Source organism: Belonocnema kinseyi, chromosome 4 (genome assembly GCF_010883055.1).
Source record: "Belonocnema kinseyi isolate 2016_QV_RU_SX_M_011 chromosome 4, B_treatae_v1, whole genome shotgun sequence".
In the NCBI taxonomy this organism is placed as follows: domain Eukaryota; kingdom Metazoa; phylum Arthropoda; class Insecta; order Hymenoptera; family Cynipidae; genus Belonocnema; species Belonocnema kinseyi.
Genome location: NC_046660.1, coordinates 53,518,565 through 53,532,386, shown reverse-complemented (window position 1 = coordinate 53,532,386; position 13,822 = coordinate 53,518,565). Strand labels below are relative to the sequence as shown.

General features: G+C 22.2%; 1 protein-coding gene across 6 annotated transcripts in view; it reads right to left on the bottom strand.

Moving 5' to 3' along the window:
- Positions 1 to 19: 19 nt before the first annotated feature.
- The window catches only part of LOC117171525 (protein lap1-like), a 26,242-nt gene continuing 12,439 nt past the window's right edge, over positions 20 to 13,822 (bottom strand). For all 6 annotated transcript variants that reach the window (XM_033358902.1, XM_033358904.1, XM_033358905.1 and 3 more), the window contains exons 3-5: positions 8,851 to 9,032; positions 1,093 to 1,172; positions 20 to 668 (exon numbers count right to left, since the gene is read on the bottom strand). In XM_033358902.1, coding sequence (XP_033214793.1) covers positions 493 to 668; positions 1,093 to 1,172; positions 8,851 to 9,032 — 438 coding nt within the window. In that variant the 3' untranslated portion in view covers positions 20 to 492. The remainder of the gene's footprint in view (positions 669 to 1,092; positions 1,173 to 8,850; positions 9,033 to 13,822) is intronic.

Here is a 13,822-nt window from a genome sequence, read left to right as displayed (position 1 = left end):
CTTTTTTTCGTCGTTTCTAAAAAAATTGTGGGGATATGCATGAAAATTTGAGAAAAAAAATCCAATACATTTTTTGACCACTCTATAATGTTGGATTTTCTTTTAAATAATACCTACCAGATTCCTATCTTCCTTATATTTTTTCAAAAACAATTCACGTCCACAGAAATTAGGATTTCGAGTTAAAAATTTATGAAATTAAATAAAAAACATTAAGGAACCACTTTCTGGTCTTCAATTTCCGAAACTTCACAAGAAAAATAATGTTAAAAAACTTTTAGAAATTTTTTATAGTATTTCCAAAAATTTATTACCAAAAATATGTTTTTTAATACCTTCTAATCAATTTCCTATATTTTCAACTCGAAATCTCAATTCGTGTGGATGTAACTTTTGCGGAAAAATGTTGATAAGGTATAAATCGGATAAATATTACATATTTTATAGACAATTTATAAAAACTAATAAAATTTAATTGACATAAGCTAATCTTCAAGCGTCATCAAATTGACCTTCTTCGAAATTAGGCATCGATATTGCATCATCTCGCATGTACAAAACCTGTTCTTGAATAGGCATAACGTGAAGATCGGCAGGGCAGAAAAAATGCTCACTAAACTTGGTTGGTACCATCGAAGTGGTATAACGGTACTTTTGTGCAGTAATACCTGTGAAAATAGTGATTAAATTTTTTATTTAATTGCCATTAATACAAATTTCAATGATAAAACGATTTTTTCGGACAAATATTTTTTATAAAATAAGAAAAAAAATATGTCTCATCCCGGATTTGAACCCTGAACGCCACTATCTATAAGTAGAGCGTTTACCAATTACAGAACCGAGATTTCAGCAGATCTTTTCTCGTTATCTTTCTCTTAATTAATATTCGGAAATATTTATTACCATTTAAAGATGTTAAGGTTCGAGTTCAAAATTTTTTTAATTATTATAAATTTCTATGTTGAAAAGATTACAATAACATTATAATAACATATTCCAAATATTAAGCAGATTAATTTAAATTATGTAAATCTGTTACAATTTTTAATGTAAAATGAAAATTTAAAAAAACAAGTAAATAAATCTTACAATTTGGTTCGTAATCTTCAGTCGAGTCTTCCGATAATTCCCAATTTTCTTCTAAATTACTATCATCGGCCAGGTAGATCCTGAAATAATTAAATTAGTTTCTCTGCAATTTTTCGCAAAACTTTAGATCCTTGACAATTCCAGGATTGTTTAAAATATCTCTAGATTTTTGTCAGGTTCTTAAAAATAATGTTTTAAACAATTCAGACTCTACAGCCCCTTCAAACCACTAGAAAATATTTGAATAACCCATTTGATTGTCGAAAAATTTAAAAATAATATGGAAAATAGAAAAATATTATCACTCAAAAATAGGCAATTATACGAGTTTCTTATAAAGAATGTGGGTACTATATTAAATTAAATTTGAAACGCTTCAGGTTATTAATATTGCAAGTAAATATATTGTCCTTTCAATAAAGTGAATCAATTTTTAAACAAATGATTGAATTTTCAACAAAATAAGATGAATTTTCATCCAAAAAGATTAATTTTCTACCAAAAAGACAAATTTTCAACAAATAGTCACAAATTCAATCGAAAAGAGAAGGTTTCAACTGCAATGATAAATCTTTAACAAAACAAAAGAAGAATTTTTAACAAAATAGTTGAATTTTCAACAAAAAAAAAAGATGAATTTTCATCCAAAATTATTATTTTTCTAACAAAAAAGACAACCTAAAAAAAATTGTTACATACTCAATCAAAGAGATGAACTTTCAACTGAAATAATGAACTTTCAACAACAAAGAATGAATTTTTAACTAAGAAGATTAATTTTCTACAAAAAAAGACGAATTTTAAACAAATAGTCACATATTCAATCAAGGAGATGAATTAAAAATTAAAATGATGAATCTTTAATAACAAAAGAAATTTCAGTAAAAAAGTTTAATTTTATACCAAAAAGACAAATTAAAAAAAGGCCACGTATTCAATCAAAGAAATTAATTTTAAACTAAAATGATGGATTTAAAGAACCAAAAAGTTAATTTTTAAACAAATAGTTAAATTTTCCACAACAAAAATGAATTTTCATTCCTAAATCATTCATTTTCTACCTAAAAAAAAGTTTCAATAATATTGTTATATACACAATCAAGGAGATGAATTTTCAATTGAAATAATGAATTTTCAACAAAAAGAAATGAATTTTAAACTAAAATGATGAATTTTCAACAAAAACAAAAGAATATTTACCCAAACAGTTGAATTCGCAACAAAAAAGATGAATTTTCACCGAAGAAGATTAATTTTCTAGAGAAAAAGATGAATTTTCAACGAAAAGTCACATATTCAATCAATGAAATGAATTTAAAACTAAAATGATGGATTTCAAGAATAGAAAATTAATTTTTAAACAAATAGTTAAATTTTCAACAACAAAAATAAATTTTCATTCCAAAATAATTTATTTTCTACCTAAAAAGAAAAAGTTTGAACAATATTGTTATATATTCAATTAAGGAGATGAACTTTCGATTGAAATAATGAATTTTCAATAACAAAAAATGAATTTTTTACCAAGAAGATTAATTTTTTACCGAAAAGACGAATTTTCAATTAACGACATGAATTTTCAACTAGAGTGATAAATCTTCTACAACCAAAAATGAATTTTTACCCAAATAGTTGAATTTTGCACAAAAAAGATGAATTTTCATTGAAGAACATTTATTTTCTATCGAAAAAGTCGAATTTTCAATAAATAGTCACCTATTCAATCAACGAAATGAATTTGCAACTAAAATTATAAATCATCAACAAAAAAATAATTTGTACAAATTAGTTGAATTTTCAACAAAAAATAGATGAATTTTCATCAAAAATCATTAATTCTCCACCAAAAAAGTCAAATTTTTGATAAGATTGTTATATATTCAATGAAAGAGATGAAATATCATCTTAAAAAATGAATTCTCAACAATAAAAAATGAATTTTTTAATAAATAGTTACATTTCAACAACGAAAATAAATTTTCGTTCCAAAATCATTCATTTTCTAACTAAAAAGACAATTTTTGAATAATATTGCTATATGGAGATGAACTTTCAACTGAAATAATGAATTTTCAACAACAAAAAATGAATGTTTGACCAAGAAGTTTAATTTTCTACAAAAAAAACAACGAATTTTCAACAAAGAGTCACATGTTCAATTAAGGGGATCAATTTTAAAATAAAATGATGAAACTTCAAAAAAAAAAAAATAATAATTTTTACTCAAATAGTTGAATTTTCAATAAAAAAGATTGATTTTTATCTAAGAAAATTTATTATCCATCAAAAAAGAGGAATTTTTAACAAAAAACAGATAAATTTCCATCCAAAATCATTAATTTTCCATACAAAAAGTCAAATTTTAATAAAATTGTTATATACTCAATAAAAGAGATGAACTTTCAACTGAAATAATGCATTTTCAACAACAAAAAATGAATTTTTGACCAAGAAGATTAATTTTATACGAAAAAAATGACGAATTTTCAACAAATAGTCACATGTTCAATTAAGGGGATCAATTTTAAAATAAAATGATGAATCTTCAACAAATACAAAAGAATTTTTAATCAAATAGTTGAATTTTCAACAAAAAAGATTGATTTTCATCTAAGAAAATTTATTTTCCATCAAAAAAGAGGAATTTTTAACAAACAAAAAAAAGATGAATTTTCATCAAAAATCATTAATTTTCCATAAAAAAGTCAAATTTTAATAAAATTGTTATATATTCAATGAAATAGATGAACTTTCAACTGAAATAATGAATTTTCAACAACAAAAAATGAATTTTTGACCAGGAAGATTAATTTTCTATAAAAAAAAAACGAATTTTTAACAAGTAGTCACGTATTCAAAAAATTTAATGAATTTCCAAGTAAAATGATAAATCTTTAACAATCACAAAAAACCTTTTAACAAAATAGTTGAATTTTCACCAAAAAAGATGAATTTTCATCCAAGAAGATTTATTTTCTAACGAAAAAGACGAATTTTCAGCAAATAGTCACATATTTAATCAACGTAATGAATTTGCAACTAAAATTATAAATCATCAACTAAAAAAAAAAAGAATTTTTACAAATTAGTTGCATTTTCCACAAAAAAGATGAATTTTCACCAAAAATCATTAATTTTTCACTAAACAAGTGAAATTTTAGACAAAATTGTTATATACTCAATAAAAGAGATGAACTTTCAACTCAAATAATGAATTCTCAACAACAAAAAATCAATTTTTATGTAAGAACATTAATATTATACCAAAAAGACGAATTTTCAACAAAAAAAAATTTTCATCCAAAGTCATTATTTTTCTACTAAAAAAGACAAATTTTAAAGAAAATTGTTGTATACTCTATCAAAGAGATAAATTTTAAACTGAAATAATAAATTTTCAACAACAAAAACTGAATTTTTAACCAAGAAGATCAATTTTCTACGAAAAAGACGAATTTTCAACAAATAGTCACTTATTCAATCAACGAAATGAATTTCCAACTAAAATGAAAAATCTTCAACAACAACAAAAATAATTGTTAAAAACAAACAAAGAATTTTAAACGAAATAGTTTAATTTTCAACCAAAAAGATGAATTTTCATCGAAGATTTATTTTGTATCGAAAAAGTCAAAATCTCACCTAATAGTCACATATTCAATTAACGAAATGATTTTGTAACTAAAATTATAAATCATCAACAACAAAAAAAGAATTTTTTACAAATAAATTGAATTGTTAACAAATAAAGTTGAATTTTCATCAAAAATCATTAATTTTCCACCAAAAAAAGTCAAATTTTTAATAAGATTGTTATATATTCAATGAAAGAGATTAAATTTCAACTTAAATAATGAATTCTGAACAACAACAAATGAATTTTTAAGCAAAAAGATTCATTTTCTACCAAAAATACGAGTTTTCAGGAAACAAAAAGAACGAATTTTCATCCAAAATCATTAATTTTCTATAAAAAAGTCAAATTTTAAAGAAAATTTTTATATACTTAATCAAAGAGACGGACTTTCAACTGAAATAATGGATTTTTAACAACAAAAACTAAATTTTCAACCTCAGATTAATTTTCTGCGAAAAGAATGAATTTTTAACAAATAGTCACATATTCAATTAAGGAAATGAATTTTATACTAAAATTATGGATTTTCAAGAACAAAAAATTAATTTTTAAACAAGTAGTTAAATTTTCAAAAACGAAAGTAAATTCTCGTTCCAAAATCATTCATTTTCTGTAAAAAAAGAAAGAAGTTTGAACAATATTGTTATATACTCAGACAAGGAGATGAACTTTCAACTGAAATAATGAATTTTCAACAGCAAAAAATGATTTTTTGACTAAAAAGATTAATTTTCTACCAAAAAGACGAATTTTAAACAAATAGTCACATATCCAACCAAGAAAATGAATTTTAAACTTAAATGTTGAATCTTCAACATAAAGCAAAAGAATTTTTAACCAAATAGTTGTATTTTCAATAAAAAAAAATGAATTGTCATCCAAAAAAATTTATTTTCTATTCAAAGAGATGAATTTTTAATAAATAGTCCAACATTCAATCAACAAAATGAACTTTCAACTAAAATGATGAATTTTCTACAAAAAATGAATTTTTAACGAAGAAGATTAACTTTATACCCAAAAGACGAAATTTCAACAAATTGACACATATTCAATTAACGAAATGAATTTTCAACTAAAATGATCAATCCTCTACAAAAAAAAAGAATCTGTAACCACAAAAAAAAAGAATTTTAAACAAAGTAGTTTAATTTAAGAAAGAGACGACTTTCTAAAGAAGATTACTAATTTTATACGAAAAAATACAACATTTTTGACGAAATTGTTACATATTCAATCAAGGGGATGAACTTTCAACTGAAATAATGAATTTTTAACTCAAATAATGAATTTTCAACAAGAAAAAAATTAATTTTTAAGCAAGATTTATTTTCTACCAAAAAAGAGGAATTTTCAAACAATAGTCACATATTTATTCAAGAAGAAGAATTTTAAACTAAAATGATAAATCTTTAATAAAAACAAAATTTTTTAACGAAATGGTTGAATTTTCAACAAAAAATATTAATTTACATCCAAGAATATAAATTTTCTACCTAAAGAGATGAATTTTTAAGAAACAGTCACATATTCAATCAACGAGATTAATTTTCATCTAAAGTGATGAATCTTCGAGACCAAAAAACAAAGCATTTTTAACCAATTTTCATCTAAAATAATAAATTTTCAAAAAAGGTCATTTGAATTTAAACAGAATAATTAAAGTTTCAAACAAATAATCACATTTTACAGAAAAAAATGAATTCTTAAACAAAAAAAGAAGCATAATGTTCTACCAAAAAAGACAAATTTTCAAAAACATCGTAAAATTCGGCTTCAAAACAGATTATTTTTAACCCAAACAGTTGAATTTTTAACACACAAAAAAATGAACATTTTAATCAAATAAAAATAAGTTGAATTTTTAAATAAAAAAAAGATAAATTCGCAACGAAAAAAGGCACCAAATTTTCTATTATAATTCTGAAAAACTCTAAAAACTACTTGAAGTACATTAAAAAAAAAAAATTTTTTTGGAAAAGGGAACTTTTAAAGTTCGACCTATTCTGACTTGCATAATAGTCTCCAAACTGATCTATTTATTTAAAAATGCAAATATTTTAATACAAATTGACTTTTTTTTTTAAATTAATAATGTAACTATTCTAATTTTGGTTTAAAAATTATATTTTTTACATGAAAATTAAAATATTAGATTGAAAATGAAACTATTTTGGTAGAAAATTCAACTGTTTTGTGTAAATTTCATGTGTTTTGACAATTTAGTCTGTTTGGGTAAAAAATAAATATTTTCTTTTGAAAAATAATCATTTAGGTTGAGGATTTAACTATTTTGTTGAAAATGTATCGTTCTTGATTGGAAATGAACTTTTTTGTATAAAATTCGTATTTTGAGGTAGAAAAATAATTTTTTTTTTTAATGAACCTTTTTTAATAAAAATTCCTAAATTTTATTAGAACTAATGTTTTAATTAATATTGTAATTATTTCATTTTTGGTTGAAAAATTATATTTTTTAGTTAAAAATTCAACTATTTGGTATCGGGTTGAAAATACAACTGTTTTTTTAAAATTCTTGTATTTTGTTGAAAATTCGTCTTTTTGGGTAGAAAATTAATCTTATTTTTTGAAAAATCATAATTTTACTTGAGGATTTAAGTCCTTTGTTAAAAATTCGTGTTTTTTCAATATTCCATTGCTAGTTGGAAAATTATATTTTTTACTCGAAAATTCGCTTTAAAACATTTTATTTTTTAACCAAAAAGTTGCATTTTTAACAACGAAAAAATGAAATTTTTAATAAGAGATGAATATTGAACAAATAAGTTGAATTTTTAACTAGAAAAACATAAATTCGCAAAAAAATGTAACCAAATTTTCTATTATAATTCAGAAACACTCTAAATACTACGTGAAGTACTTTTAAAAGATTTTTTGTTTAAAATTTCTTTCTTCTAAATCCGAATTATAATCCTTTAAAAAAAGGTCCTTTTTAAAATTAAATTCCTGATTTTTCTCGGTCAATAAAATTCCCAGTCAAGTCTCCACCCTGATATATTTATTTAAAAATTCGAATAGTTTATTACAAATTAATTTTTTAAAATAACAAGGTAACTTCCAATGTTTCTTTAAAAATTGCCTTTTTTATATGAAAATTAAAATATTAGGTTTAAAATTGAATTATTTTGGTAGAAAATTCAACTGTTTTGTGCAAAATTAATGTGTTTTGATAGATTCGTCTTGGGTGAAAAATCAATATTTTCTTTTGAAAAATAATCATTTTGGTTGAGGGTTTAATTATTTTGTTGAAAATTCATCTTTCTTGATTATTTGAAATAAACTTTTTTGTATAAAATTCGTATTTTGAGGTAGAAAAATATTTTTCTTTATTGAAATTGAACCTATTTAATTACAAATTCCAATATTTAATTTAAATTAATTTTTTAATTAAAATACTAACTATTCCATTTTTGTTTGAAAAATTACCTTTTTAGTTGAAAATTCAAATATTAGATAGAAAATTCAACTATTTGGTGTCGGGTTGAAAATATAACTGTTTTTTTGAAAAATTCATGTATTTTGTTAAAAATTCAATTTTTTGGGTTGAAAATTAATCTTCTTTTTTGAAAAATCATAATTTTAGTTAAGGATTTAACAATTTTGTTAGAAATTCGTGTTTTTAAAAATATTCCACTGCTAGTTGAAAACTTATATTTTTTAGTTGAAAACTTGCTTTCAAAACAGTTTATTTTTTAACCAAAAAGTTGCATTTTTAACATAAAAAAAGACATTTTTTAAAAAAAGAGATGAATATTTAACGAAAAAGTTGAATTTTTAACTAAAAAAGAAAAAAGATAAATTCGCAACAACCAATGTAACCAAATTTTCTATTATGATTCAGAAAAACTCTAAAAACTATTTGAAGTACTTTTCAAAAAAAAATTTATTTAGAAGAAGGAACTTTTAAATCGTGACGAATTCTAACTTGGAACAGGAATTTTGAAAACACCTTTCTTCTAAATCCGAATTACAATTCTTTGAAAAAATATCTGTTTAAAAAAATTAAGTTCCCGGTTTCTTCTCGGTTACTAAAATTGCCAGTCAAGTCCCTCTGATCTATATTATTATTTTTATATTTTATATTTAAAAAAAATTCTTACGCGTCTGGGCTATCCTTGTCAATTTCACGATAGAATTCCGACTTCAGGCTCGAAGTAGAACAAACAGAATTCGCATAATCGTTTTCTTCTGGTCGAACTTTCGTCCCAACAGTTCTTTGGGAATAGCTCTCATACCTTTCCTGGATTGATTTTCGCATAACTTCGTACGATATGCCTCTGACCTAAATTGTCTATGATTAAAATACAACCTTTGGAATTATAAAATTCCTTTTAAATTGAAAAATTTCATAGGGGTCGTTCAAAAACTACGACACGATTTTTGAAAATTTTTTCCACCCCTCCCCTTCTCCGTCATAGATCTTCATTTTGATAAAAAAAATAAAAACGAAAATAGGAGAATTAATTTTTTTTTATAAAATTGATTTATAGGTAGCATATTGAATAGCATATAAAATCTCGTTCATTGAGAATTCATATTTTTTGTTGACAATTCAACTACTTTAGTAAAAAAAAAGTAAAGTACTTGGTTCAAGGTCAACTATTTATTTGAAAATTGAACCATTTTTTGGAAAATTTAATTTATTTTTTTTATTAAAAATTAATTTTGACTCCTGAAAATTTAAATATTCCATATTTAATTGATCATTTATATTTTTTAGTTAAAAATCGAAAATTTATTTTTTGTTTGTAGAAAATTAATATTGTCAGTTATAGAATCCACTTTTTGATTGAAAATTTATTCTTTTGGTTCAAAATTCATAATTTTAGTCTAAAAAAATCATTTCTTGGTAAAAAGTTTACCTTTTTTTTTATTGAAAATGTTTTTTTGCTTGCTAATTAATAAATTTGTTAAAAGACAATTATTTCGCAAAAATTCATCTTTTTTTTGATAAAAAATTTAACTAATTTGATAAGAGTAAATTTTTGCTTGAGAATTTGGTTGAAAATTAATTTTTCTAACTGAAAATGTAACCATTCTATTTTTGATTAAAACTTAATCTTTTTTTACTTGAAAATTCCTCTTTCTGGAAAAGGATGAATCTTGTTTGAGAATTTATCTCTTTTTTTAACAATTCAACTACTTTAGTAGAAAATTAAACTATTTAATTAAAACTTAAACTATTTATTTGAAAATTAAATCTTGTTCTTGAAAAAAAATGTTCTTGAAAATTATTTTTCCCCACTGAAAATTTAACTACTACATTTTTAGTTGATAATTTGTATTTTTTAGATAAAAATAGAAAATTTATGAAAGATAAAAATTATTATTATTGGAAATTACTTGGTTTATTTTAATTCTTTGTAGAAAATGAATAATCTCAGTTATGGAATCACATTTTTGGTTGAAAATACAACTATTTGGGTGATACAAAATCAACTATTTTCTTTCAAGTTAAATTACTTTAAAAAATTTATTTATTTCCTTTGTCTGAAAATTCAGCGGTTTTTGTAGAACATTGCTCTTTTTGGCTTTAAAATCAAACAATTTGATAGAAAATTAAACTATTGGGTTCAAAATTAACTTTTTTGTTAACATTCATATTTTTTGCTTCAAATTTAAAAATAAAATTGGTTAAAAATCCATTATTATGAAAGTTTGAATATCTGCTTCAAAATTATTTTTTGTTGATAAAAATTGAACTACATGGTTAAAAGTTTAACTACTTTTTTAATTCCTTTTTTGAAGATTCGGCTGAAAATTCGTTTTTTGTTCTTGCAAGTTAATTTTATAAACTGAAAATTTAACTATTCCATTGCAGATTGAAAACTTATATTTTTTAGTTGAAGATTCAAATTTTTGGTTTAAAATTCGCCTTTTTAGACAGATTTTCAACTATTTGCTTTCAAGAAATATGCTAGAAAATAAAACTATTGGTTGGAAAATTAACTTTTATGTTGAAAATTCGAATTTTGGACTTCAAACTTCAAAAAAAAAATATTGGTAAAAGATTCATGTATATTGTTTAAAAAAAAATTATTTTTCTAGATTTTACACCTACTTGGTGGAAAATGCATCTTTTTGGTTGAATGATCACATTTTTGGTTAAAAATAGATTAAAATTATATAAAAAAATTTTTTTTGCTGTTCAAAATGCATGTTTCATCTAAGAATTTAACTGTTTCATTTTTGGTTAAAAACTGATTGTTTTTAGTTGAAAATTTAAATATATGGTATAAAATTTATCTTTCTTGATTGAAAATTATCTTTTTTGTTTGGAATTCCTTTTCTTTGGTACAACATTAATTTTCTTTGTTTAAATGCTTCAATCTATTTATTTAAAAATTCGAATATTTTATTTCAAATTAATGTTTTGAATTAAGAACGTAACTATTTCAATTTTTGGTGAAAAATGATATTTTTTGTTGAAAATGCAACTATTTTGGTAAAAAATTCTACTATTTGATGTCGGCTTGAAAATACAACTTTTTTGTGGAAAATTCATGTATTTTGTTAAAAATTCTTCTTTTTGGGTAGCAAGTTTATCTTCTTTTTGGAAAACTCATCATTTTGGTTTAGGATCTATTTTGTCAGAAATTCGTGTTTTTTTTAAATATTCCATTGCTAATTGAGAATTTATATTTTTCAGTTAAAAATTCCTATTTTTTTAATTGAAAATTAACTTTTTTGTTTAAAATTCGTATGTTTTGGTAGAAAATTGGCCTTCTTTATTAGGAATGCATCTATTTAATTAAAGTTTCTACCATTTTCATCGAAATTAATTTTTACATTAAAAATGTACCTATTCCATTTTTGGTTGAAAATTTAAATATATGGCTAAAAATTGATCAAAATAAAAAGAAAGAATTTAACAATTATTTGTTGCTGTTGTAAGAAATTAATGTTTTATCTGAGAATTTAAGAGTTTCGCTTTTGGTAGAAATTTTATCAATTTTAGTTGATAATTCAACTATATATATGGCTGAAAATTAATTTTTTTTCTTGATTTGAAATTAACTTTTTTATTTAAAATTTATATTTTTTACTAGAAAATTAATCTTCTGTGTCGAATCTATTTATATAAAAACTCGAATACTTTATTAAAAATTATTTTTTTCTAAATTAAGAATCTATTGCATTTTTTTATTTAAAAATTATTTTTTTTTGAGTTACAAATTAAACTATTTTGGTAGAAAATTGAACTATTTGGTGTACGGTTTAAATTTCAACTGTTTTATAAAAAATTGATATACTTTGTTGAAAATTCGTCCTTGTGAGTAGAAAATTCATCATTTTCATTGAGGATTCAACTATTTTATGAAAAACTCTTGTTTTTTTAACGATTCAATTAAAGGTTGAAAACTTACATTTTTTAATTAAAAATAAAAAAATTTTGGTTTAAAATTCTCATTTTTGGACAAAAGTTCAACTAGGTGCTTTCAAGAATTTGGTAAAAAATTAAAATTTCCAGTCAAAATTCGTACTTATGACTTGAAACTTTAAAAGAAAATTGTTAAAAATTCATGCATATTGATTTAAAATTTTTTTTGTAGAATATAAATCTACTTGGTGGAAAATGCATCTTTTCCGTTAAAAGTTTAAATCTTTGGTTAAAAATTGATTAACATTAGAAAAAAATTATTATTTTTTGTTGTTAAAAATGAATATTTTACCTGAGAATTTATCTGTTTCATTTTTTAAAGAAAACTGATAGTTTTAGTAGAAATTTCAACTATTTGGTTGAAAATTGATCGTTCTTAATTGGAAATGAACTTTTTTGTGTAGAATTCACTTTCGTTGGTAGAAAATTAATCTTATTTGTTCAAAAAGCATCAATCTATTTATTTGAAAATTCGAATATTTTACTAAAAATTAATTCTTTAAATTAAGAATGTAACTATTCCATTTTTGGTTTAAAAATTATTTTTTTAGATGAAAATTCAAATATTAGGTTGAAAATTTAATTGTTTTGTTAGAAAATTCAACTGTTTTGTATAAAAATCATGTATTTTGTTAAAAATTCTTTTTTTTTATGGTTAACTATTTGGTGTCGAGTTGAAAATACAACTGTTTTTTTTTTAATTCATGTATTTTGTTAAAAGTTCGACTTTTTGTGTAGAAAATTAATCTTCTTTTTTGAAAAATCATCAATTTGGTTGAGGATTCATATATTTTGTTGAAAATTCGTTTTTTTTTAACGATTCCATTTTTGGAAGAAAAATGCTATTTTTTAGTTGAAAAATAAAATATTAGGTTTGAAAATTCAACAATTTTGGTAGAAAATTTAAATATTTAGTTAAAAATAAAATTTTTTGTTGAAAATTCGTATTTTTGACTTCAAACTTCAAAAGAAAATTGTCAAAAATGCATGTATAATGTTATCTACTTGGTGAAAAATGCATCTTTCTGGTTGAAAATTAAATTATTTTACTGGAAATTTATCTTTATTGATTGGAACTTAACTTTTTCGTTTAAAATTCGTATTTTTGGCTGGAAAAATAATCTTCATTATTGAAAATGCACCTATTTTATTAAAAATTAATTTTTGTTAAAAAAATGTAACTATTACATAATGGGTTGAAAAATTCTCTTTTTTAGTTGAAAATTTAACTATTTATTGTCGTGTTGATAATACAACTGTTTTGAGAGAAATTCATGTATTTTGTTGAAAATTCGTCTTTTTGGGTAGAAAATTATTTTTCTTGTTGTTACAAAAATTATCACTTTGGTTGAGGATTTAATTATTTTGTCGAAAACTCGTGTTTTTTAAATTACTCCATTGCTGGTTGAAAACTTATATTTTTCAGTTGAAAATTCATCTTTCTTGATTGAAAATTACCTTTTTTGTTTAAAATTCGTATTTTTGACTTCAAACTTCAAAAGAAAATTGTTAAAAATTCATTTATATTACTTAACATTTTTTATTTTTTTAGAATGTAAATCTACTTGGTGGAAAATTCATCTTTTTGGTTCAAAATTGTGGGTCCGGATGCAATAAGGGCACATAAAATTTTTTCGTGCGAAAACGAAGTCCCCTGGAGGCTTTAGAAAAAATTTTCGAATTTTAATTTT